Genomic DNA, 27,902 nt, shown 5'->3' on the forward strand with positions numbered 1-27,902 from the left:
GTTGAATTTAATGTTGAAAGCACTGTTCAGCCAACAAAACTACTGTCAGCTGCGCTCTCCTGAAGCCCTTCTCCTATTGGACTCCTCCAGCTTCCCAAAAACCAGTATTCACATCCTTCTGGATCATTTCCTTAATGCATCTCTTTCCTGAAAGTCTTCCTCTCCACAAATTCATAGACCAAGGCCAAAACAATTTCCGTCTATGTTTTCTCATGGGAAGTCACCCTCACTTACAAACACAACATTTGAAATACAACCCAGTTTTATTTATCTTATATCAGCTTCCACCTGGCACTCATCAGCACTGGTACTTGCTCTGCCATTCATAATTCAATTGGAGAAAATACTGTGTGCTCTTTCTGTGGATTAATGTATTCACAATAATCAAGCCACCTTAATTTATATTTGATAAAGAGCTTACTCTCTTAGTTTTTACAAAGATCCAAATAAGGCCACAAATCCTACCAAATAATTTGCACAGATTCTTTCCAAAACTTTCTTTCCTTCAGTTCTCCTGTTCTTGTCTCATCAAGAGTGTAATAAAACTTCAGTCACCTCATCTGCACTTCCATCTATTGCTCCTATGTACAAGGAATATGGTGACTCCCCCCATGCCCACGTACCATACCGTACCATTGCAAACAGCTCATACCCTGCAGGTTAACAAGCTGTGCAAGAAAACGCCAGGGACCCTACACCAAACAATGCTGAACAATGTATATAATTCTAGACTGAAAAATGGACACAAAGGGCCCACATTTCAAGTGAAATGAGAGGGATTTGTAATTATTATTACTATTAAATAATAATATCCCCCTGTTGAAGCACAAAGGTTGGGAACAACAACAAATCTCAGCATTTTCAAGCAGTCCAGGAAGTACGACAGAGACATGAAGAGCACTACAATAGCTCACTTTAAGCTAGTGTAATTAAACAACATTTTAATTACTTGCAATTGTGGGGAAAAAAGTTTCATTCATATTGCACAAATGAAATTTAGTGGCAGCTTGCTAAAATACTCAGTTCCCATAGACAAAGGAAACAATTTTAGCAACCTTTTTATTGCAAGTGTCAAAGCCTGGTTATTGCATAACATGCTATTTAACCTTGCTGAAGTCCCCACATGGCAAACTGTAAGATCTTAAACAGGCACAAAAATAAAGTCTTACTGAAGGCATTAACTAACTCTAGCAGCAAAGAACTGCATTTAATAATAAATTTGCAGGATCTCCTTTTAGCCCATCAAAATAATTTCTTATTCATAATCAAAACAAAATCAAGTCACTTTGAAGCCTGGCATTTAGAGTGTACTAACAAGTTATGTGGCAAACTAGTAAACAAATAGTCCCACAACCTAAAGAACCATTTTCAACTGCTGGCTTTCTTAAGCTTCCTCACAGACCCATTATACATTTACTTGAAGTCCATTTACTCATACCTCCCACACAACTTTTTTTTTTTTTTTTAAATAGGAAAGCTATCCTGTTGCAAATTGTTATATTAGGAAACGTTCTGATTTTCTCACTTAAAGAGAAAAAAACACCAAGAATAAAGCACCAAAAAACCATCTGCCTCCAAGCCAGAACGTTAGGTTATGGACTGTTAAATATAATTACAAGTCAATCATAATACCTACAGTTTGAGAATAGTAGGATTTAAATTTGTAAATGCTGAAGTTTGAAATAAACAATCTGGATTCTAAAAGTCTGTCCTGTTACTGACTGCCACACCACAGACAGATTTGAGCTAAAGATAAATGCTGGAAGCACTAATAATTAGATCCAAATAATATTTGCTATTCTGCAATCTTGGAAAAGGGGTATGTTAATCTATACATGGCAGTAGAGATAATCCCACGTTTCTATACTTTTCCCACTCTTTTTTACTTCCCAAAACAGTAGATATATTACACGCAAAACTACATTGCACGAAGCTGCACACAAAGCTTCTTTAAAAGATACTCAAATTTGCAAAGCTAAGTACAAAGATGAAAATCAGAACTAGTAAGTAAGCCTTCAGGCTTCAGGGTGGCTTATAAAATCAGATACAGTGACTGACTGACCTTTGTAAACAGCTTTGCTTAAGAGTGCCAGCAGGACACAAGACTGAACGTATCCTTGCCATCTTACTCATTCCCTTCTCTTTACGCAGTTCCTCAACTCATTTAGTACCTATCTTTGACAGGAAATAATGAAATGCTCTTCATGCTTTCCCCACAGCACAACATCAACTCTTTCCTAGGTTGATCCATCCTGTGCAGTTCACAAGGGAAGGTATCTGTGATGAGATGGATAATGCACGACAAGTCAGTGCTCACACAAAATGTCAACTAAAGTCAACTAAATTATATCCACATAGATAGATCTATTGCACAGAGCACTGCCACTTTCATCTGACCAAGCAATCATAACATCCTTCATTTTGACCAAAAATAGAGAAGGATGAGGCAAACAAAGCAAAATCCACCAATAACCAACAGAAAGGTTATTTCAGTTTGAATCCAAATTCACCTTTCAGAAATATTCTCGTAGAAGAAACCATTTTCCTCTTCTCCCAACAAGCGCATGGCTTCCTGCTCCATACCTTGTTCCCATTTGGGTCTTCCCTGATTACACCCACATCAGATGTCTGATCAGTGGGTCAGGGCATGAATTCAAGCACTGTCCCACATGCCATTTAATTGTTAGCACCTTCTGGTCTGGTTTGGGCCCCTGTTGTTCCAGCCAATGTCCAGGCACACTTTAGGACACCATGTAGGCCAAGGACTGTTCCCAGTATGCAGTATGGGCAAGACTGTCCTTTTGCAGGGAAGGAGTTTAGCAGGGCTGAAGAACAGGGGGACGGATCAGTTAGTCTCTCATCCTAAAGAAGTTGGGGTGTGTCTGGGTGTAGAAGTGAAGCAACATCAATTCCAGTACTCAACAACTCCCAACCCTTCACTGCTATGCCAAGTGGCTCAGCTCCTGCACCACTACTCCCCGATCCACAGAATCACAGAATTGTATAGGTTGGAAAAGACCTTTAAGATCATCAAGTCCAACCGTAAACCTAACACTACCAAGACCCCTGACCCTTTCATCCATCTCATTAAGATCCATCTTCCAGTCTCTCTTCCCAAGTATGGACTCATTGTGGTTCACCCCTTGCGCTGCAGAGACCGATAGCTTTTTCCTCCCCAGCGTGAAGCACAAGTTGGGTGGTGGTACAGAAACTCTTTCAGAAAGCTATGAATGCTGTGTGTGTGTGTGCAGGTCCTAAAGCAAATAATGAAAAAATAAAAACAGAGAAGCACACAGCAGTGCGTAGCTGTAGCTAGGAAACAGCCAAACTCCCTAGTGATCCCATGAAAGACTGGCTCCTTTTTCCACCGTTGCAACGTGTTGATACACAACCTGGCCCAGTGCAGCCTTGGGCAGGGCCATCCACGAGCACTGCGAAAAGGGTGTGCGGGCAGCAGCATGCGTGGGGAGGTCGGACCAAACCCTCAGCTATATTAACTGAAGAGCAGAGATACACCCCCACATAGATGAAGTGATTTAATGGAAAACAGAGCACACATTCATGGTGCCAAGACCATGGGTTTAGCCACTGCTAAATGTCAACTCTTTCCAAAGGCATGCCTAAATCTCTTAAAATACTGACAGAATCAGAAAATGCAACTTAATTCCTGAAGGACTACTCAGTTTGGCTGAAACTCCAGCAAGGTATCGAATATGAGGAATTTCAGCAGTTATGAGGGAAAAAAACTCGAAGTATTGCAATGTGGATATCTCAGTTATAAAATCACAGGGCTACCAGCTCCAGCTATAATAAAAACAGCCTAAGCATGTTATACTCCAAAAGGGGAAGCTTCCGAACATGTCCACTCACAAGCTTTCCAAAATTCACAAGTTTGCCAAGAAAGGTGGCATTGACTTATCTAGAATTTTCCTTCAAAATCAAAACAGTTTGCTTTCTTCAGAAAGGTAAACAAGAGTAACCCTGACAACTAATTCATTGAATTGAGGGACTGAAATCTAACATGTGAAGAGATGATACCGTTTCCCATCAAGTCATCTTTAGTCCATAAATCCTTTTAGGTAGATAAACTAGTGCCTACTTTATAAAGTGACATTTGGAAACTTTTATGATCAGGTGATGAGAATGATCGAGTGCTGGCCAAATAGTTCAACATGTACAATGAGTATCTGACATATTACAAACTTCGGGAGAGGAAAACTTGCTTTATCCAGCTGTGTTGACACAGAATATAAAGAGAAAAGATTCTGCCACAGAATACAGTCACAGCTATTTTCGTAAAGAACATCTTAAAGAAAATTTAAGATTTAAAAAGCATAGTTCTTTTAAATGGAGAGAAAAAACTAATCTTATTTATACAATTAAAGGCCAAACATGCTTCCCCAAAAGCTGATTAAGCAGTCACCGCCCAGGAAATGACCAGAAACATCAAACAGAAACACATTTCATTCTACTCACAAGAAATAACACTTAAGGATATGTCAGTGTGTCAGTTATTAAAAACTAAATCACTTTCATGGGAGAAAGGTTTCTAAAACAGGAGCAAGTAAGAGTGTACAAAACATTAATGCAGAAAGTGCCAAGTAATGCCTGACACGATAAATGCTTAAACACAAAAGAGAGGGCCCTGCTGTTCTTTGTGTTAACTAATTTCCAACTTTAAACTATAAGATACAAATACAAAGCAGCATTTGAAACTAGAACTTGTATTTAAAGTGGAAAACTAAACAAGAGTACAAGCTGAGTAGCTTCAAACAATTCATCCAGTAAACAAACTGCTGTCAATTATTAAAGTTGGTGTTGCGGTTATTTATTTTCATTTCCTCATTCCAGTTTGGGAAAATTCATCTACTCATTACTGACGCCAATGTAAAATTCAATTCTATATGACTATGAAGTATTATGAAAATAATTTTGTGAAGTGTCAAACTCAAGGAAGCTATTTACAGGAATATCTGGAACAAGATATTGTTCCTGATGCGTATCAGTATTATCTGTAAAGTAGTTTCGGTAAATCTGCTGGATTGCTGCATTGACGAAGTAACACAATACAAGATTTCAGACATTTTGAAAGACTTCATAGCTTTTAAACATTACTGGGAAAAAATAAGTAATTGCTACATAATTTTAAAAAGTACATAAATTAACAAGAGGAGCTGAAATTGTAGGCAATACCACCTAGAAGCAGAAGTTTCCAGTACAAAGTATAGCAAGATTTATGTAAACCTGTGCCGGTTTTGGCTGGGACAGAGTTAATTTTCTTCACAGTAGCTAGTATGGGGCTATATTCTGGATTTGTGCTGGAAACAGTGTTGATAACACAGGGATGTTTTCATTATTGCTGAGCAGTGCTTACACAGAGTCAAGGCCTCTTCTGCTTCTCACCCCACCCCACCGGCAAGTAGGCTGGGGGGCACAAGAAGCTGGGAGGGGACACAGCTGGGACAGCTGACCCCAGCTGACCAAAGGGCTATTCCATACCATATGGCGTCATGCTCAGCATATAAAGCTGGGGAAGAAGAAGGAAGGGGGGGGGGGGACGTTCAGAGTGATGGTGTTTGTCTTCCCAAGTCACCGTTACGCGTGATGGAGCCCTGCTTTCCTGGAGATGGCTGAACACCTGCCTGCCCATGGGAAGGAGTGAATGAATTCCTTGTTTTGCTTTGCTTGCGTGCACAGCTTTTGCTTTCCCTATTAAACTGTCTTTATCTCAACCCATGAGTTTTCTCACTTTTACTCTTCTGATTCTCTCCCCCATCCCACCAAGGGGGAGTGAGCGAGAGGCTGTGTGGGGCTTAGTTGCTGGCTGGGGTTAAACTGTGACAAAACCCAAATATTTTAGTGTTATTAATGTAAATCACTCTACAGCGCTTTATGATGTTCCTCCAAGCGGAGCTCAGCTCTTCCTTTAAAGTGGAGTTTGCTATTTTCTATGATGTTTTGTTCTTACATTTTTAAACATCTTAATAATGCTAAGCTAGTAAGACAGGAATTTAATATTGCAAAAATTCCTCTAGAAAAAAAGTATCTTATGCACAAGATAAAGTTAGCATGTCATTCAGACATCTGACACTACTCGGAAGCACAGTTTAATATCCTGTATTTACATTATTAATGTAAACATAAACGCACACTAAATTGCTGCTTACATAAACTATATAATATCCACTCTTATTAACTCCTCCTTCTTAAAATGATAATTAATTCTCAAGCATGTTAGAGAAGTTAATTAATCCTGACTTTTGCATAACATATTAGAAAAAGTACTTTGTTTTCAGAAAGTGTTCCTACCATTACACACATCAACTACAAGAGCTTTTAAGTGCTCAGTGTATCATGCCTACAATGCTTTCCTACTTTACTACACCGATCAGCAGAGGTACTCCAATAGCTGTCTGTACCCAGCAATTACAATACATACTCTGGCCCACAAAAGGGGGAAAAAAAACCAAACCAAACCAAACCAACAAAAAAAAACCCAAACCAGGACTTCTCAATTTAATTGAAGTTTTAATGAGGTTCTTGCCTGTTCAGGGCCTTTCTAGAATAAAAACTTTAACAATGAACTTTGCTCTCAGCTGCATAGTTACCAGTTAATAGGATGATTTATACATGCAGTTGTGATGACCGGGTGCCTCATAGTGCCTCGTAGACTAAAGCAGCCCAGTCTGTGCCAACAGTTCAGCCTAACTCATGGGATTCAACTTTATTAGAATACACAAAGGAACTTAAATGGTATGTATGGCGTGTAGCTTTCTTTAAATGCACGTCTAATTTGTGGAAGATTTCACAAAATGAAAATGTAAAGTGTTTACATAACAAAAAAATCAATGCTTGAAGTGTCCCGATTCTTCTATCCAAAAGGGTTGAAAAGTTTGTTTACTTTACAATGGTAAATACGCTTTTCCTTTTTCCTTCCTTCAGTCCAGCTCGTTGCCTCCTATCTACCTAAATCTCTCAGACTGAAAAACTGCTTATAGAGCAGAGCAGTAAGTTTATTATGTTTCTGCTTCCTGCCTTGTTTTATCTATCAATGATCTAAATTCTGTAGCCTTGTATCATGCTTGCAATATTAGTTCTCAATTGGCTCCTGGAGATTAAACAGAGCATTAAATGTTAATCAGCAACACTACTTACCACATTGAAATCTAAGTTTTTTTCAACCCACTCCTTGGCTTCCTTGAACTCCTCTTTCATTTCCATGATGTATAGTGTATCAAGAGCATCCACTATTGTTGCTCCTTGAATGTTACCTGAAATACATGAAGAGCCAGTGATTTTCTTTCCAACAGAAGGCTTTTCAGTCAGATCTAATGAATTTAAATTAATTCTGATTTCAAAACCCAATTTCAATTAACCAATTAAAAATTGGGTGTATAAGCGTTCAAGTGGGCAACTAGTAATTCACAGCCTTAACTTTGATTCCCCTGCAACAACACAGCATCATAATGTTTAAGTATTTCTTCCAGTAATGAAGTTTTGAAGAGCGGTTCTGATGCAATGCATTTTCAGCCATGATTTTGCATTTTTAAACACTGATGGAACAGTTCACTGTAAAATGTAATTCATAGAAGACAATAAATCTCAATAAACAGAGAAATGACTGTTTCTTCCAGTTTGGAGTGAAAAAAATCAGTTGCTTTTTTGTTTTTATACTCAATAACACACATAAAGCTTTAAGAAGCTCATAAGGAGCGATCACCTTTCAGTTAAGCAAGCCCTTTAAGACGTACCCTCTCTGAAAAATAATTTTTCTGGTACCATGCATCACCATGTACCCTGCACAAGATAGCACTGGGGGAGCAAAGGCAAACTTTCACACATCTGAATTTCTCAGCTCAGGACAGACTGCCAGACATCGGTTTTCAGAGCAAGTGCTGGTTGTTTGCAGAAGTGGCATCCTTCTGCCTCCTTTATAGAGATGGATAAGAGTCAGTTTACTAGCCTTCACCTAACGTTGCAAGATGAAACATCATCAGTATGCTCACTTTGGCACGGATTAAATGTTCACGATCCTGTACTGAAAGGGTAATGTGGAGGGTCGGGGGGAAAATAAAGCCACTCAAATGACTTTCCCATGCTTCCTTCAAATTTACAATGACCTTTTTAAAACACTGTTTTCATCTAAGAAAATCTTCATTATGAATGCAAACTACTGTTAAGATATTCTTCAGAGAAGACCTCAGATACAGAAGTAAACATTTAGAATTGCAGAATAATTTAGGTTGCAAGGAACAGAGGGACTCATTAGGTCCAATCTCTCTCTCCCCCAGCAGGGCTAATGACTGGGGTGGATAGTTGACTACTCATTCAGGAATTGATTGCACTGGGCGAGTAACAAGACAGTAGCTACAACTAACTTAACAGAACTTGATTATCATCTTGCCTCTGAAATACCTGATGAAAAAGTAAACTTAGTTGTGTAGACTTATCAAGTATAAGAATTGAATTATTCATGTTTAAGTAGGAAATCCACTATTTCAGTCAACTCTTGTGTTTACTACCATCAAGGTTTTCTGCTTCCTCATGAAATGGAGGAGTGATTGGACACCTCCATATAGCAGGATTGACATCACTTTCTTAACTTAAGCTTCCAGGTAGGAAATAATTTTCCATTTGTATCATCTTAAACAAAATAATACTTGAGATTATTGTAACAGTTACTTGGTACATTTAAGAAAACCAGATGCTCTCCCTGTTTTAGCAGCTGCTAATTGCTTATACCATCCTTTTTGGAATGTCCCTTTCCTACTCTGAAGGAAGTAATCGATGTTTCCCCCAGATATTCCACTAATAAAACTGCAGCATACTTTGGTAAGAAGGACATCATATCTTCCCAGAGCTTATTTGGAGCTTGGCTGCCCTTCTCTCATATTAAAGGAAAAGCATTCCTTTAAACTCGGCTAAGTGACTTGTATTTTTCCTGAGCTCATGAGAAAGTGAGAGCGATTGTGGAAAAATGCTGGAGAACATGTGCTCAAGAACACTACTGCAAAAGCTCTGGAGATGTTTAGTAACTCTGTACAACAAAAGCAGCTCCTGGTGAACTTTTACAACTGAGCTTTACTTACGGAAAAATCATCTATAACCTGATTTGCTTGAGTGGATTGAGATAGGCTCACCGTGCAATGACATTCTTTGTGATAATCCTCTTGTAATACAGCTACCACCACCTCTAAACAGTTGAGCTTTCAATTTTAAGGATTAGTACTTGAGCTGCAACTCACTACTGAGTCAGAAGAAAAAGAGGAGAATTCAATCTTACTGAGAAATCGCCCGCCGAGTTGCCCACTTCCTATGATTTTTTTCTTTTTTCTGAATCTGGCCTATATGGCCTGCTTAGAGCATAGACCTCTCTCTGCAGGCAGACAGAAGAAAATGGAAGAATCTCAAGTAGATCTTTGAAACAACTTTTGCTATTATTCTGAAGTCTCCGTAAAACAGAATAAAGCAATTAATGTGACAATTAAATAGTCACGTTTGTCTCTAACAGTTATACTTCAAAATTCTTGATAAAAGATAAAAGAACACAGAATGCGTTTTTAAAGTGTCAGTCTGGAGGCCAGAATTATGACTTGTGAACAACTGCAGTTTATGCTAAGTTAGCCAACAGGATAATCCAAACTTAAGAGTGTTAAGGAAATTGTGTAGCTGAACAGCTCATTTATAACCAGTTAGACAAACAAGGGGGGGGTAGAGAAAAAGGAATGCAAAGAAGTTAAAGGAACATTTCTTATTACAGAAGACCAAATATTTCACAAACCTACATATTCTATGCTTCTCAAAGTACACTACATAAATTATTAAATACAGTTAATCATTCATGTTAGTTCCTACACAACGTTCCCAAGGAATTAGACAGCAATCATGGTCTACAAGAGGCAAAGATTATTGCTAGGCAATTACAATACACACTCATATGACACAGAATATTTGGAAAGGAGGACTGTTTTGTTATACACCTACGGTACTGCTATAAATTTCATTAACAGTGAGCATTGGGTTACAAAAAGTGCCAGCAAAGTTGCAGTCACCATGGTAGAGTTTCATAGTTGCCCTAGGCAGAAGGAAGATATCACAAGTAATACTCGGAGCAAATTCATACACCTCAGGTAATTACAGATATATTTTGCAGGTAATACAAAAATAGTATACTCAGTAGAGAAAAAGGACTTGAAAGTCATAAAACATAAGCTTGAAGTGAGTAATTTTGATGATAAAAGAGATAACCAGATGTACAAGCCTACCAAAGTGAAACATTATTAGTCTCTACCAAAACCTCCAGACCAAGTACTCCATTTTACTTCCTTTATTAAACCTGTTTTTCTCTCTCCTCTTCACTAACAGCATCATTTATTCCATGTAAATGATTAATAGAGAACATGTAAACAAGCCTACAAACTAGTTATCTGAAGAGAAAGTAAAAGAAATCAGTCAACATGAAACTTCAAGTGGGCTACCTAGCAGCATCTACAGAGCATCCTTTCCAGGTTAATACTTGAAATCTTTAGCAATGATCTGGAAGAAAATAAAAAGAACCTACTTCTAACAAGATTTGTGGATGATTAATGAAGATGGCTCATTACCCAGCATTTCAGAATAGTGTGATATAAAGCACAGAGCAGTCTAGATCATCCCTGGGTAGTACACAGTGGGTCCATTTAATCAGCATGCTTTTTAGTATCTAACAATGCAGAGGTATGCGCACACAAATAAGAAAAGGAGATTACATTAGAGAAGAGAGTAGTGCCTCAGGGGCGGGGGGGGCAGAGCAGAATAAAAAAACTGATCAGAGGATGAATAACTTTTTATGAGTTTCCAGGCTGTCACTGCAGGGAGAACTGCTATGGATGACAAGCTTATTAGCACAGCTCTGTGACTGAGCTTATGTGACCATATGGTTTAAGAACTACAACTGGCTTATGGCCAAACTGTTTGGAGGGTGGGCCAAAAGAAGCTTTTATTTGTCTAGCCCAGGCTTTTAGACATGGCTTAAATTTTTGCCAGAAGAGTCTGAAATAGAATACAGCCAGGATGCCATAATCAATGCATGCTGATGCACTTAATAGTTTGTTCACAACTTTCCTCCCATCCCTTTTACATTGAGTTTGGGGTTTGGTTCCCCAGAACATCCATGTTCCTCGCCATCAAATATATTTGGAGAGAGAGAGATATATACGCACATACGCACACACATATATATGCATACATATACGTGAAACAGATGAAGATTTATTATCTGCAAGCATATCATACAGAACATTACACGGAGAAAAGTTTCAGACATGAGTCCTAACGCACTGCCTGTAACAGGATGGAAGCCAGGCCCCTTACTCTTCTCAAATTCCACTGCTTTTCTTTTTCTGACTGTGTGTCATATTCTGACTGGAAGGAAACTGTGGCAAAGCATATGACAAAAATGGAAGATAAGGAAAGATGAACTATGAAGTGGCCTCAGGTCATGCTATACGTCAGCTCCCTCACCTGTAACAGTTCACCATCCCACAAGTGTCATAAACTAGGATTTCTTGTTCTTGCATGACTGTAGAAGATGAGTAGAATTATGTTTTTTCTTCCAGAAAACCAGTTACAGTTTTGTGTTTCTGATACTAAGTACGAAAATTAATATAGGACACTCATATTTGTAATTTTTGTAATGTGATGGAAATTCAGCACATACAAATAAAATGTGCAAATGTTCAAAAAGGTGTTTCCTCTATTATTGTCAGAAGAACTGCTATTTTAGGGCTACTTTGTACTACTGTGGAAAAGAAAAAGAAAATTTTATACATAGCTATATTTGAATTGCACTCAGCCCCACCCTGATCATCTTAGACTCTTCATTGTTTTCAGCCAGTGAGGCAAACTTGTCTTGTCACCTTCCGTTATTGTAAGTTGAAGAAGCTCAGTCACAGCAGATGTATTGTGTGAAATCTTCCTCCAGTTTGTCATTTCAGACTCAAAATTCCAGCCAAAAATACAGAAATATAATCTGTCACATATTTTTCTTAATCTGGCCATTAAGAACAGTTCAGATTTTCTTAACATGGGGAATTAGACCAGATACTTTGTAACATTAAATATGCAAATTTAAAAAAATCAATCAAGCATCCAATTTTTTTCAGCTCTATATGCATATACATCATACAGTAACGACTCTGAACTACATTATTCTCAACATATTCAAGAATACATATAGGTTTGACAAAATTAACGTTTTGATCAGAGCTATAGGTTTCTTAGAGCATTGTTTCAAAAGCTGACTCAGACTTTAAAACAGTGTTTTCCTTTAAAGTTCACTGAAAAGGTTCCTATCCAATATCATTAGCAATTTAAAGTGTCAAGAGTGATTAATTATTAATGCATGCTATGCCAAAACATGAAACTCTTACTCAAGTACCGGCAAACCCTCAGCAACACTAGCATTTTTAATTTCAGTCACTATTACCAGCTGGTAAGAGTGGGAAAAGAAACAATACTTTCAGTTTTTTACAGATCTAGCTTTTCATATGTGTAACATGAAACAATGCTGTGATATTTCTAGAATACTATTCTAATCTCTAATATTTTGTACATTTATGCATGTTAGAGTCAGCTCTGGTCTCTTTGTATTTAATAGAACTTGATGAATTTTTCCTCTGTTGCTTGTCTCTGCTTTCCATGGAAGCGTTTGGCATCCACCACGCTTCTGGCACCCATGCAGCTCAGCTACACATTTCATTATGAACCACCTTCTTTTGTTTGTCTGAACATGCTGCCTACTGTTTTGATATTTCCACCCCTTACGAAGGGTATTGTTCCCCACTAGGAACAATAAATCCTTGTTCACCCAGTCTATGCCACTTTCTATGCACCTCCATATATTACACTGAAAAGTTTTCGATCTTTACTACTTTGAGTTCAAGTCTGCTAGTTCTGTGTATTAACTTAGAATTAATGCCACTATGCCAGTTTAAGTTTAGGTATGTTGGACCTCATTTGCTATTTTAAAAAGCAATTATCAGCTGTCGGGGAATCCTTCTGCGTTCATGGAATCGCTTGCATTTTGCCATTGCTGTAGCCACCTTGAGTAACTTATTAGCGCTGCCAAACTGTCACTCTGGTCACTTGATTTTCCAGCGCTGTGATAAATAATTTGAGAGCATGACCTCAGCAGCAATGGATCCCTGCAAGAGGCCAGTAATAACCCCGAAAAATGCTTTTTGGAAATTTAAAAAGACAATAAACTTCCTTGTCTCCATACCGACCAACTTTGAAAAAACAGCAGTTGTGCAGCATGACCTCCTCTCACAAATGCTGTGTTGTCATTCATCCACTTATCTGCTACTGTTATTCTTTAGACAAGTTTCTATTAATTTAGTCGGGAAAGATGTCAGGATTACTTCCAAAATTAAGACCACATACTGAAATCCAAAATCCCAAGGAATCCAGCAGCAAAAGTGAAGAGAAACAAGATGGGGGGGAGCGAGAGGGAAGATGGTGAAGCTTTTCAATTTAAATTAACATCTTATTTAAATACACGTACCATTAATTTTCTAGAATGATATTAATAAACTTACAGTTTAAAAATACACATTGGTGTACACTGCAAGACAGTTTTGAATATGAATTTTGGCAGGCTTTAAAAATCTTCATACACCTCAATACTCCATGCAAGAAACTACAAAAATCAGTTCAAAGTGGGAGGAACAGGATCTTGCTAAACTATAGTACTTCAGCTTTGCAGATTGTATTTATTAAATGCCTCCCTTCTCCCCTCCAGAAAAGGTCCTTTTTCACTTGCAGAGACTAATTATACTATGCCCACAAGTTACAATATTATTAAACTTGCAATACTGCACATGAAATACAGTTACAGATAATTAAAAAAGCCCTTTAGTAACACTCACTTAAGTGCAGAAACCACTTCTAGAAAAAGCTCTCCACCAGTGCAGCAATGCTCATTAGTTTTAAAATCAGTACAGAAAGCTTAGAGAGGAATAGCTCCTGGGTTGGGGGGCTGGTGGTGGGGTGCTGTGAAAAAAAATTGGCGAAATTGTGATTTTGCTACTTTCTTCCACACTAGGAGGGTAGATGGATAAAGTTCTATTTTAACAAACATTGTTAACAGTAATCTGAAAATTTAAAGGCTGAAGTATTAAAAATTAACAGCACTTACTCACGGCCTCCTTTCTACCAGGTATGGGCAGAGAACGATTAGTACTCACAGCAGAAGTCATACCAGCAGAGGAGACATGCCTCGTTTTGCTGATGCACAGGTATGGTGCAAACAGATGTTTAGCTACTCCAATTTACTTGATTAGTCTAGAAATAGTTGTACACTTCATGCAATTAAACTAATAAGAATGCTGCAGAGACAACAACTGATGACTTTTTGCATCTGCCTTTTCAAATAGTTGTTACTGTAACTGAATTCTTTGCCGTTGGAGTAAACTATAAAACCCCCACAATTATTCTAGTTACTTGCCAAGACAACATGGTAAAAGCTAAAGTGGCAAATAAAAAGGAAATCAAAACATTACATGGATGTGCTGAAAAGACTTTGCAGTGGTCAGAGGCAAGTACGTGGCTCTGGCTTGAAACAGCAGTATTTCAGTTTACATTATGTTTCAGCCTTTCTCTAAAAGTTAATTATTTTTAGTGTGCACATGTGAGAGGAAGAAACTTCTGCTCGTAACATGAATATGTCTACAGTCTACCAGTCTAAAGACTCCCTCAACTTATCAAATACACCATCCACACACTGCTCACAGAATACCAGCAAGATCAAGGCAGGTCCTTGTCTTCAAAAGTTGATTTTGTGGCCTGGGTTTAGGACAAATAAAATGTCATTTCAAAGTTCGTCAAGTCCTCAGCTACAGAAGAGCTCTACTACTCTTAATTTGTATGAGGTGCTAAAGCAGGATGCTTTTCCTTCCCCTGAGGTCAGAACCACCAGTCGTCACTATCCTTTCTCCCATCGTCATCCCACTGGCCATATTCCTCTTCCCCTAGCCTAACAACAGTGTCAGTATAGTTGCCAAATTAGTGATGGTATTGCCTAACAGTCACATCTATGTGTATACTTCTTAAAAGCCCATCTTATTTTTGCGTTTCAGAGAAACACATCATGATGGTTGTGTTTTGCCATAAAGACACAACTATCATTATAATATATCTACAAAATGTCTTATCATGCTAGCAAGGACTGAAGCATTTATACTTTCAAAATTAAGCTTAGAAGCAATATAATTTGAAAACAACTCTCCCCTTCTGTGTCAGGAGAGCTATACTGTCTGTAACCTATACAACGTTAAGCACCAGGGAGCCACAGCATTGGAACCTGCTGCTCCCCACAGTGAGGTACTTAAAGTCTGTATCCCATAACAGACACTCCCAATACATGCAAAGTACCATAACTGCACCAATTAATTCATAGGAGGGGAAGTGTTCAAAATGAAACACGTGACTAATGAAATATACTATATCTTACTGCTATTAAGACAACCAGAAACTTGTATTTTTGAAAAATTGGGACCTGGAATCAAGAAGAAAAGATGACCGTGGCAAATTGGAGATAGTTATGATGGACGACAGTGAACTGAAGGTCCAACTTGATTTCTGAAGGTTGCAAGGAGATTCGTGGGACACAGAGATGTAGGTAATGTATTCTCAACTAATTTAATTCAGAATTACCTTAAAAGTAGTCAACTATTTGCCATTTTTTTAAAATGCAACCATTGCATTTTTTAAAAAAAATAAGAACCAGAAACAAAGAAGATAAGGAAACTTGTTTGTCCTTTCAGGAGGAAAAAGAGGTTCAACTATTTGACAGGGGAAAAAAAAAAAAAAAAAAAAAGCAAAAGCAGATCATCCTTTTATTGCTTTATGAAAAAGGTGGCATTTGTTGAATACAAACATGAATGTACGGATCAGATCTAATGATCTGCGGACACTATTACAGAAACAAGGATTTGTTTCTAAAAAACAAAAGGAGATTATGAATTCAGGAAAGGGTAGCTTATGAGACAGAACTGCTGGCAGATATGCTGATCTTTAGTATTCTGTAAAGCAATTCAGCAGAAAGGGACCTAATGCTTATTTTGATTTGCCACCAAGATCAATAAGAGCGAAGATGTTTCTAAGGAAATATCCTCAGCAATAAGATCTTATACTAGATGACCATGATGAGAAAGTGATCTGCATTTAGACTGACTCTGGCTCTTACTCCCTTAAATGCAGTTTCATTTTCAAATTCAACACTTGTCCTGTTTCACACTGAATAGTGCCTGCAGAGACTTATTCTTATGCAACATCCACAGAACTCCTGCTTACAAATTTCACAAGTCAATACATCTACAGCTTTTTCTGCAAATCCATGCAACATGGACTCAAACCTCGTAAATTTTTATACCACTTCTGATTCCAAATGAAACTAGATTAAGCATTTTAATTTTCAAGACATCATGTGCCATTTTGTTGTCCTCCAAGAAAACAAAGCAAAATTGCATTAAATAGTTCTTCAAATATGATATTAAATTGCACAACTATCACCCATCTGAATGAAGATAATAAAAAATTTTAGTTTTCAAGAAAGAAGCCCGACTTAACCCTGAAGTTCACCCAAACTACTTTGGTTTCAAGCACCCAATTAATGTTTGAAGTCCAATAACTAACTCTATAATAATTACCTAGTAACATTTTTGATGTTACCTTGGGGAGACAAGCAGTGCAGCAAGATCAATGTAGATGTTGTTATTTTCAAAATTATTTTTGTAATCACAACTGCTGTCTCTTAGCAACTTCCAAATATAGTTGAGGATTTGATATGTGCTCTATTTAGGCTGTTTTAGGAACTGTTTCCACTTCAAACTATCTTTTCCAAACATTCAACAAAATAAGTTCCTGTTAAAATCAAAATAATGTATTGATTTTGTCTCAGCTATAGAAATTAGTTCATTTTTCAGCTTTCTGTTTGGAAAACAGAAGCTATTTGAATACAAAGCTTGCTGTCAAACAGTTTAATTCTTCATTTTTTTGCAAAAGTGAAGATGATGACAGTTCATGGGACTGCTTTTGCACGCTTCCTCAGAATGCTGTTGCTCTTCAGCTGCTATTTATCCAGCCCTATGCCCCACTTGGACATTGAAAAAGTCTTGCCTCATTACACTGGATTTCTGCAGTGTGCCTCTCCTACTAGAACTTTTCAGCCCCATATTTGTTCTACACTGATAACAGCTTGGGCGTTATTTAAGCATCTTCCGTGCAGCGTTTAGAGGTACAAACAATGGTTATATTCATTAAAGAGAAAGCCTGATAACGGAGCCTGACTGGTACAGACAAACAAGTTTTTTTAAGTTTATTTATAATAAACTTAAACAAGTTTATTTCCGTTTTTTAAACGGAAATAAACTCCTGAGAACTGCAGACAGCTTCAGCTACCTTCATAATGTAGAGAGTATCTTTTGCTCCTTATACAGGATTTATTCCCCCCCTCCCCTTATAGCTTTTGTTTCCTGCTTATTGAATGCGGTGTCAATGAGTTCCACCTCATAGGAAAAGTTTAAGGCAGGGCAATATTTAATGCAACGAAACGACATCTTTATCATGCAGCTATGACATGCTTCATTTATTCTCATTCAGAAGAGAATCTATAAAAGTCATAGAAAGCATCACCTTCATTTACTGTTACTTTTTATACATAACATAAGCAAGAAACACCACACTATGACAGTAGAAAGAACACGTTTATCACCTACAAGCTTTTCAGCTGATTTACTGTTTTATGCTAACGTCACTAAGCACAAAAATACACCTACTCACCAAATAAATTGCTTGAATGTCCTTGCTTAGATATGGGTTTCAGTTCATTTAATCCCCATGCGTAACGCTTATAATTATCCCAGGCATGTTTCATCATCTGTAGGGAAACGAAAGCAGGATTATAATGTTGATTTAGCAAGAAGCCACAGCAAATACTGACTTGAGAATATTCTCAATATTAAACATATTTAATTCAATGCTTAATTAAATTCATGTTGTATGCATTAGAACTATGAAATACTCAATATAGAATAACAGTGGCACTGTTTTCCAGGTGGCAATGGGATGGTTACCATAAGAATTCCATGTCTGTCCCATCCACCTCTACTGTTATCTGCATGCTTATGATCAAGAATAATTTAATCAAAATTAATTAATTTTTAGGAAGGGAATTTATTGTGTTATATATCAGTTCAAATAAGACTTTATTTCTCTAAAGCATACACCTCTGAAACTTAAGGAAGTAAACATTTTAAAGAAGTTTTTTCTCCTAGAGCAGGAACTTTTAAGGTCAAAATTAAGCTCACAGTAGTTTTCAGATTCTGGCAGGGACTTTCTTGCATAAAACTAGCTGGTTCAAACTCTGTATGGCTAATAACAGAAGAAGGAAGCTAAAGTGGGCAGGCAGAACACCTAGGAGAGGTTTTGAGGTTATTATGATATAATCTTCTATGACTATAAATGCTACTGTATGCATCTGTAGCTACTTCCACATGTCATTTTGCACAAATAGCCAAGAACTTTTTCAACTAAACATATCACTACAAAAACATGGTTTGCATAAAGAGATGCACCACAAATAAATACTGCTTTGGGAAACCGCCTTGGGGAACCCAGCACAGCAGTGCTGTGGTAAGAGCAGAGGATGTCCACGTCAGAAGCTGGGGCAGCAGATTGACTCAAGGACACCTCACACTCCCTACCACCACGATCAGCCAGACCTAGCCCAAACTGTCCCTTTTGGGGGTGGTCCAGGAGCATGGCCAGGAGCACGCTTGTCCCTCCCCAAGCACGCAGCGAGGACAACGCACACAGCTCTGCAGGCCTGGTGAAGAACCGCTGCCACTCCAGCAGGTCCAACACCTCCCTTTACCAACCACCACCTTTAACGCCTGCTCAGGAAGAGTACTTCTTTAAGGGCCACCACAAGCAGCCTGACTTTACATAACAGGAGGAAAGATTTTGCCTCCGCATCGTCCCTCCTCCTCTCTTCCACAAGGCAGAGCAGCGCTGGGAATGCCAGAGGTCATCTTCCGAGACAAAAAGTGACAATTTCAGACCTTTTCAAAGATATTGCTTCAGGCTGTCAGCTGACAACACTGCTCTGCCCTTGCTTTCACAGACCTCTTCTTGAGGCCATGTGTGTCAAGGACAATTCTGTTAAATAACAGTTATAATCCTAAATTTAAAAGCAACAGCCTTGGGACTCGCTGATAATAGTAATAGTAATCCTGCACTTTCTTCCTTCCGCTTTCCTTGCTCAAATCACATAGAGAAATTATGTCAATTAAAAATCTGCATTAAGCCAGACTATAATAAATGACAACAGATTTTCTAGAGTACTGCTACACTTGTGAAAATAACTGTTTCTTTGCTATTTACAGAAGCATAAATGCGCATCTATCCTGCAGGAAAATTCAGAAAATTAATTTACTCTAGAGCCCTTACAGGCCCAGCTTCACAAATGCAAAATTTGGTATCTGCATTTAATACATGACCATTTTCAACCAGAGGGTTAGCCTGTTGTCAGATCTCGGCTGAGAGGCAGCAAGTAAGAGGCTGTGTGGAAATGCTCTTTGGCCACAGATGGCATGGACACACTGGATGGCAGGAGAGGTGTCCCTTGCTTGACTTCATTGTGAAAAGGCTTAGGAGCTCTCCAAGGACAGGGTATTTTGTCCCAATGCAGAACTGGTAAGAGGCAGCCAAGTGGTAGACTTGATGTCTATAGGGCATTCCCAATCCCTGGCTACAGGGATCAAGATCATTTGGCCGATCATTTGGCCACAGCATATTTTCTAATTTGCCAATTGAAGTTTTCCAGTAATTTTGTGTATTCTACAAGAAAGATTTAGTCTGCCCTGTCGTCATGTGTCAGACCTGCAAGCTCAGCTTTAGATATTAAAGCACAAATTCTCAAAGATTTCAGCAGGCTAAATCCTGCCCTGCACTGAACCTGACATTTGCTATGCTTTGTCAAAGCTTATTTTCTCATAAAATCACATCAGAATCTTTTAATTTGTTTAATCTTAATCTGGGAACACCACACAGAAGGGGTCTTTTTTTTTTTTTAAATCAAAGTTGTAATTACATGGTCTGAATCAAACTGCCTAAAGATGCGGTATTATAACAAAATTAAAATTGCTCAAGCTAGTACTGCCATGGTCCTTCCCTTTTCACCTCCTTTTTCTCCTAGCACATCCCTGCTCCTTCTCTTGCATAAGACATGCAGTGCTCATCTATTCCCACACCAAGTCAGTTCAGGAATCTTGGTATCAGAGTTACCAAGTGGGAATGGCAGAACAGCTCCAAACCCACTTCAGTTCAACCAAAACAGTCATAAAGTGCACACTACAAGATGTCCCATATGTACTCAGTTGCCTTTAGTTTTTCTAACTGCTTGACATTTTGATCATATTGCATTGTACATGCATGTGTGTGTTCTTAACTTCTGTTAAGAAGGACCACTCCGATTACCTTCCTGTTAGTCATCCCCTAGAGAGTGAGACAGGAAGCTAACCCACACACTAGACACTACCTTCTACTAACAATTATTATTACATGTTAATGAGAACTCTTCCCCCTGCCCCCCCCCAAATGTCCTCCCATTTTGCTGAGTCTAACTACTCACGTACATTTGTCTAACTGCTTCTTAAGAAATTATAATGCATGAATCCAAAAAGCCAAGCAGACAAAACCAGTAATTTGAAAAAAAAAAACCTGAAACCTTAAGAAAACTTCCGTGGGGAAAAAACCCACCAGAATCTACTGAGCAAAAGATTTAATTAATCTCTTTTGGCTAATCAAAGTTTTAATTTAAAACTCTTACAGAAAGTCTAGATTTAGAGAAAAACACCGAGCTTAGTAAGCCAGTAACCTCCTAAAAAAAGGCACCTTTAGAACATCCTTGCTTTAGACATTTGGAGGTTTACGGACATAACATTGAAAGAAAAATGCAACTCCAAAAGCAGTCAGTGAGCCCTATAGTGTTTCAAAAGGACACGAGTTATTCCAACTAGACACAAACGTGAATGGCTATTTAGCAAAAAGTTACTAGGACTCAGTGTTACTGTATTTACTGTGCAAATAGCCCACAGATATGGTAGCCTAAAAAATCCACCTTAATCAACGCTGCCTGCTGGACAAGTGAGTTTGTGCTTCTAACCTAGCAAGAAGTCTCAAATTTCTAGAATTCAATACATCAGAAATACTCCACATGCTTTTCGCCCTGTGTGAATTACAAAACTGTATTCAGTTTCCCACTAAATGAATTTCCTATTTGATAATAGCTTTATTTTCTACATACGAATGAAAAAGTTCTAAAATATAGAGTAGCAATTTGAATAAACTCAGCCCACTGATAATTAAGCCTTTGCTTAGGCAAAACTCCTAGCACTGTTAGTTCAGGAATGAATTTTAACAGTTTTTTTGAGAAATCCATCTATCTTTGCAGTCTTCACCTTTCTGTTTGCATGAGACATCCCCAAATCAGTATCTCCACATTTTTTTAATTCACAAAGGCCCTTCTGATCACGTCTCTGACTACTTGTACAAGTACTGGTGATCACTTGAAATGTCTAAATAAAGATCAGTTACTGAGAACATCTGTATTTCAGCACAACATTATGGATCCTGTTAAAAAGATAAATTCCTAATGATGAAGAGTCTAACAGCTTTTGTCCAGATGATTCCAGATACTCTCAAACTCCTCTACTGTGTAACTAATAAAATTATTTCACCCGACTGCTTTCAAATAATTCCTTACCAGTCCTCCAGGATGTCAATAGGCAGAGTTACATTTGCATAGGTGTATCCCTCAGTCCTTCTAGTTTTACTAAGATATGTTCATTGAACCTCAAACTCCAGAAGAGCCCGACAGCTCACTGGGAAGCCCTGTGTCTACATTAGCAAAGTCCGTTTCCAACAGAGTCTACCTCAGGTCACTCACAATCAGAGGTGGCAGCCGAACGCCTGACTAGCTAGCACTGTCTCACTAGTAAGCTGGCCAACTTTTACATCTTCAGAAAAAAATGGGGCACTGCTTTTAACTTACGAAGTCAGAAAATGCCAAAATACTACCCCACCTCTGTTGAAGAATAACAAAGTGTGCTATTGTAATTGATATCAGCAAAGTCACTTCGAAGAAAAAGGTGAAGGTCTGACATTATGCACAAAAGAACCTGTGCATTTTTTTCTTTAACTCTAAAGGAAGCATTTTGAAATATAATTTTTAAATCCTTCTCAACCCACTGAACATTAAAAAAAAAAAAAAAAAAAAAAAGAAGAAAATCAATTTGTTCTCCAGAAGCAGAAACAAAGACCTTTTCTACAGCTACAGCTTCTGTAGCTTTCTACAGCTACAGCTGGCCAACCAAAAGATGATGACAATGCACTCCCATTTGTTGGCATTTTAGTTACCGCCATCTTCCAAAGCACTCTAACACAACGTCTACAGAGGACATATAAGCCACCTGAAATGTGCAAAATACAGTTCTATTCAAACAGGAATACCCAAGAGTTCAGGCACAAAATGTTTCCAGAAAACAAGAGCAATGCTGAATCAGCACAGTAATAGTGGTATTTAGATGCAAACTACTGCAGTACCAGGTAGAGTTAAAATAATAAGAACTTAATAAGGTTTATTTTTAGCAGTTACATAGAAGCTGGGGAGATGTCAAAGAGGACGTCAGGAAAAGAATTCATGCACCTTCTAGAACTGGGATATTAAAGGAAAAAAAATTTAATTGCATGAAATAGTACCATCCTGACCTTCAACAGAAGGCATTTAAACCATGCCAAGACAAGGAAGGAAGGCAGAAGACTAAGGTACTGGAAACCCAAGAAATGAAGAGACAAGTTAAAAAAACCCAAACAAACCAAAACAAAACTCTGAAGAAAACATAAGAGTTTGCTTGTCTAATCTCTCCTAAACTCTCATTGCTAGACTAAATAATCATCTCTTTCTCAGTTTACACTGAACTTTTTACACATTTAAGTTATTCTCACCTTTTAAACTTCTCCTTACCAGAATTACATGTTCACTCAGTCTAGTCTCCCTGAATCTTCTTCCTGTTGATGTAACTAAAACTTTATTCTTTCACAGTTATCAGCAAGGGAAATGAAGGAAGCCCCTAGCAACAGTAAGAAACGTTCCACTTAAACTTTCCTCCCATACAAATCAACTTTCATGGTTGATGACTGTACTGGGTCTGGCCGGGATGGAGTGAGCATCCTTCACAGCAGCCCATATCATGTTTTGAATTTGTGGCTGAAAGAATATTGATACCACAGCAGTGTTTTGGCTATTGCTGAACAGTGCCTGTACTGTTGTACGTCAAGTGCTTGTACATCCAGGCTTTCTCTTTTTCCAGCTCCTGCCCCTTTCCCGCTCCCCCTGACAAGTAGGGTACGGGGGCGGCCAAGAGGCTGGGAGGGGACGCAGCTGAGGCAGCTGACCCCAGCTGGCCAAAGGGATGTTCCCTACCACGTAACATCATGTGCAGCAATAGAAACCGGGGCAGAGGAAGAAAAAGGAGGGGTTTTCCAAGGTGGCCGTTGCTCAGAGACTGGGCATCAGTCTGCTTGTGGGAGGTGGTGAGCGACTGCCCATGGATCACTTGTCCCTGCCCCCTCCTTCCTTCACCTAATAAACGGTCTTTATCTCAGCCCACCAGTTTTCTCGCTTTCATTCGCCCTGTTCTCTCCTGCAGCCCACCTGGTGGGCCAACAGCTGCGTGGGTGCTTGGCCGCTGGCCAGGGAGAACCCACCACAGTGTCACTCATATAGTATCTCCAGCGCAGGAAGTTTGTGGCCACAACCCAGCCCCCAGCCAGTTTCCTCGCTCTGATGACAATATTATATTAACCATTAGCAACACCTCAAGCTTTAGAAAGCCTTGCTTTCTTACTTTCCATTCCCGTTACTGTTAACCAACAACTGAACCTAAATGAGACTCAGGGAATCAGAATCACAGAAGGGTTGAGGCTGGAAGAGACTCTGGAGGCCATCTTGCCCAACCCCCATTGAAAGACCTATTCTCAACTGTTGTCACAGTCCCCAAGTACCAGCCAAATTGCAGTACAGCTGAAAAACTTCACAGTCATTCCAGAAATCTGTTATTAGTAAACATAACAGTACCTTTGAAGGTACTGTCACCAATCAGGATTTCTCTGTGCAAAACTGTATGATCTCCTTCAACTGATTCACTACCAGTTTTCAAAAAATCATGCTGCATATATAAGAGCTTTGTTTAACATGCTCTTACAGAATCTACTGATTATCATAGTGAGTAATTTTTGGCAATACACAGTCTGTCTTTTTTATTTTAGTTATCAAAAGTATTACATTTGTGTTTCATCATCTTCATAATGGTATTTAGTGTAACATTGCACTTCTAAAAACATATAAGTTATTAACTCAGTTTACTGATCTTGTCTTGAATAATTTGCATCTTGGAAACACAAAGTAATAGGTGAATTTTCCTCTAGATCTCAATACATAACACTTTTTTCCTAGGATTAGGAAACAACTACATTGTGAAAACATTTGACAATTTCCCTTCTTTCAGAGCATGATCTTTGTTACTTTTGTCATTATTTACTATTATTACTTTGGTAGTACTTCAAACCCTTTATTTCAATCTTTTCCTGCAGTTTTGCATGTAATCATAACATTCCAATGTCTTTTCCATCTGGAAGTGTTTTGATCACTAACAACTGCCTTGAAGTGCCTTAAAAAAATTAAATTGGATTTTAAAAGTATTTTTTATCAGTATTTGCAGCTTTTTACCCTGTTCAGACTTGCTCTATAGTGGAAATTCCAGGTAAAGATGTAGGGCATTCTACTGCAGTTACTTCTTTGCTAATTAGTTCATAGCCTTATCTAAGTAGAAACACAGGTATGACTAAGAGTGATACATGTCTGCTTTTGGTTTTTTTCAGTTACACTGTCTACTGTTATGCTAGACTGCTGACATTAGTTTTAAGCAACTTTTCATAAAACAAAAATTCAAAGTTAACTTCTTGACTGAAGATCAAGATTCACTAGAAAAGTAGATAAAACTGATTTATACTCAGATCAGGCTTTCTGTTGGTAGAATTGTGTCTAGAGTTTGATTTCAAATTAAAAATTAGCAATTATAGTTGACAGAATTTTATTCCAAGCTCTTCATTTTTAGTCACTATTTCTTATTCCAGAAACAAAGCTGTAAAAAACAAAAAAATCTCAAATATTCAAAGAAGGTTCATCTCATTGGATACTGTGTACTTTTTTCCTTGAATCTGACAGGAGAAGATACAAAAGACAACATATTCCCTTTCCCTACTGGCAACAGAAATTTGTTTTTCTCCTTCAAGACACGTAAAATAAATTCTGTCACTGTGAAGCTTCATACATATATATATAACCACTTTTTATCTGTCAGCAGGAAGATTATTGCAAATCAGAGGCTTGACAGGTTTCTGGTGTTTATAACCTCATTTCCTAATGGCATCATCCCGAGTTAAAAGCCAGCTACACACTGTCAATGTTTGTTTAAGAGTCACTGCCAAAGTGTCACCGTTTCTAATTTAGCAGGTGGATGACAACCATGCTGCGAAGCACATGCAGGCTGGAGGAGTTCCTGCTTCCTGACGGGACTTCCACTTCGCAGAGGAAACCCCCGATGGAGACTTTTGTATTTGTTAATGGGCCAGTAACAAGAATTCCCAGTTGCTGTTTTCCACTAAGCAGCAGCTAGAGATTTTGGGAACACTTAGGCGCTTGCCGTTTAGCTCACAGCTTCGTTTTGCACTGCGATAGGAGCGAAGAACTCTCAACAAGCTCCCTCAGAAGCTCGTCAGAGTGCTACCCACAGCGTAGGGCACTGCCGCAAAGCGAGTGGGGGAAATACCTACAGCTCCTAAAATGACAGTAGAGCTAAGGCAGCCAAACTGATTCACAGGATTCTCCATTAACATTAAACATGCACATCATATCATGAAATATTTTATATGGTTCTGTATTTAATGTTCTGTATTAAAGGAGTATGTGAGCAAACTCCTGCTACTCCTCAGCATTTCAGGATCCTACAAATAATTCATTTCTTGCCTGCAAAAACAAATTAGAATAAAAAAATCTAATATCTGCAAATAAAAAAGGAACTAAGAGGGAAAATAAAAACATTAAGGACTATTCTGAGGATTAAATAGTCATTTGTATTGCAAAGCACTTCAAAATCCTCAAACAGAAAGCCTGACAGAAATGCTAAGTATTATTCCCACATGTGTTATGTTAAGTTACAGATAAGCTTCTATTCTTATATTTTCTACTCCTCACAGTAGCTTGTAAGCCTCTTTAGTAGTGTATTAAACTATCCAACTAATATTCATCATATGCTGTTCTGGGCATCATTTGTTAACCAGGGACAGACGTTTCAAGTGCTTCATTCTGTTACACATTTTAAAAGGAATAAATTATCCTATTAATTCTGTAACAAGAATTCTAATTAAAAGGTAACTAAAGAGAACAAGAAATTTGCAGGTAAGGTATTTTCTACACTTATTCTATCACTGCATATTTAATTTAATGCACAAGCACACAGGAAAAATGAGACTATTTTGTGTAAGAAATAATTAATAAGAACTGCAGCCCTGATGCTTTGATATGTCTGAACCAAAAAAAAAAAAAAAAAAAAAAAAGGAGCTCATTTGAAAATGATTGCACAACATACCAAACTACTCAATGATAACAAGCTACGTTTCACTCATTTGTCAGGCATATCTCTTCGCTGAACAGTAAAGCACTTCTAAAAGTACAAGTTTACTGAAAAACTCGAGGTACCAGAATGCTTTACAGTCAGTTTCTAAGTGAGAGCTGGGCCATAGTGCTTAAACTATTGCCCAGTTCATTTTAGTAGAAGTCACGGGGTGATAAGTCAGAGAAACTTGAAGGAAGACCAGAGTTCCCCTCCATACTCCAAATACATTCTGTACAAGCTGACATCTACAGTTTGCTTCTTACCTGGCCATCCCAACAGCACAGATACAAGAAAAACAAACTATGTGGTGCAGCACAGAAGCATCCTAGCTGAGATCCCTTCCTTGGCTGAACAAAAACTAGGAAGGCAAGAGCAACGCGTGACCCTCCCCACAAAGAACGCTGTCCTTGCACTTTCTGAAGCCAAAGGTCTGTCTAATTTCAGCCAAATGAAATTATCAATTTCAGGGAAAGAAAAATAGTGTGGTTCAAAAATCTTGCCCATTTAGTTACCCAAATCTGTTATAATAGCATTCATCCTACCTTGAACCACCCAAACCAGAAAAGTTTTAGCTCAATTTTAGATTCATTTGCTCAACTTCAGCTATCTTTTGCCCAACGTACAGAAAATAAAGAGATGTGAAAGAAATCACTCTTTCCTTTTAAAACTGAGGGGTTTGGATGACATTTGTTTGTTTCTCCTCCCAGGTAAGCTAGGATTTGAATATGTTCTGTAGGCAATTTAAGAGTTTTTCCTGAAAAGATCTGCCTTGAAAGCATCAATTAAGATGCTCTCGAACTGCTTTGGCCTCCAACTCTCAATTACTAGTGGGGGAACCAATGACATCTTCTCAGTAACTACACCAGTGGAAAAAGAAATGAAAATATAGCATTGAAGTGTAGCATTACGAAATTGAGCATAGCTGACAGTAATGTTGAAGATGCTCTATTTTCAACTTGTTTCAGTTGCCATTTACGTCTGTATACATACACAAGATGGAAATCTTAAATGAACCGTCCAAGTCATCTAGTTACAAACAAAAGAGCAGTCTAAAGAATGAGCCATACAGCCCCTATCTTACAACTTAGCAACTGTTACCAAGATCTACATTTCAGAAAAAAATTG

General features: G+C 38.2%; 1 protein-coding gene across 1 annotated transcript in view; it reads right to left on the reverse strand.

Moving 5' to 3' along the window:
• The window catches only part of MAN1A1 (mannosidase alpha class 1A member 1), a 156,442-nt gene that overhangs the window by 98,776 nt on the left and 29,764 nt on the right, over window positions 1–27,902 (reverse strand). The window contains exons 2-3 of the mRNA XM_075498646.1: window positions 17,821–17,917; window positions 7,156–7,271 (exon numbers count right to left, since the gene is read on the reverse strand). Coding sequence (XP_075354761.1) covers window positions 7,156–7,271; window positions 17,821–17,917 — 213 coding nt within the window. The remainder of the gene's footprint in view (window positions 1–7,155; window positions 7,272–17,820; window positions 17,918–27,902) is intronic.

Source organism: Mycteria americana, chromosome 3 (genome assembly GCF_035582795.1).
Source record: "Mycteria americana isolate JAX WOST 10 ecotype Jacksonville Zoo and Gardens chromosome 3, USCA_MyAme_1.0, whole genome shotgun sequence".
NCBI classification, from domain to species: Eukaryota; Metazoa; Chordata; class Aves; order Ciconiiformes; family Ciconiidae; genus Mycteria; species Mycteria americana.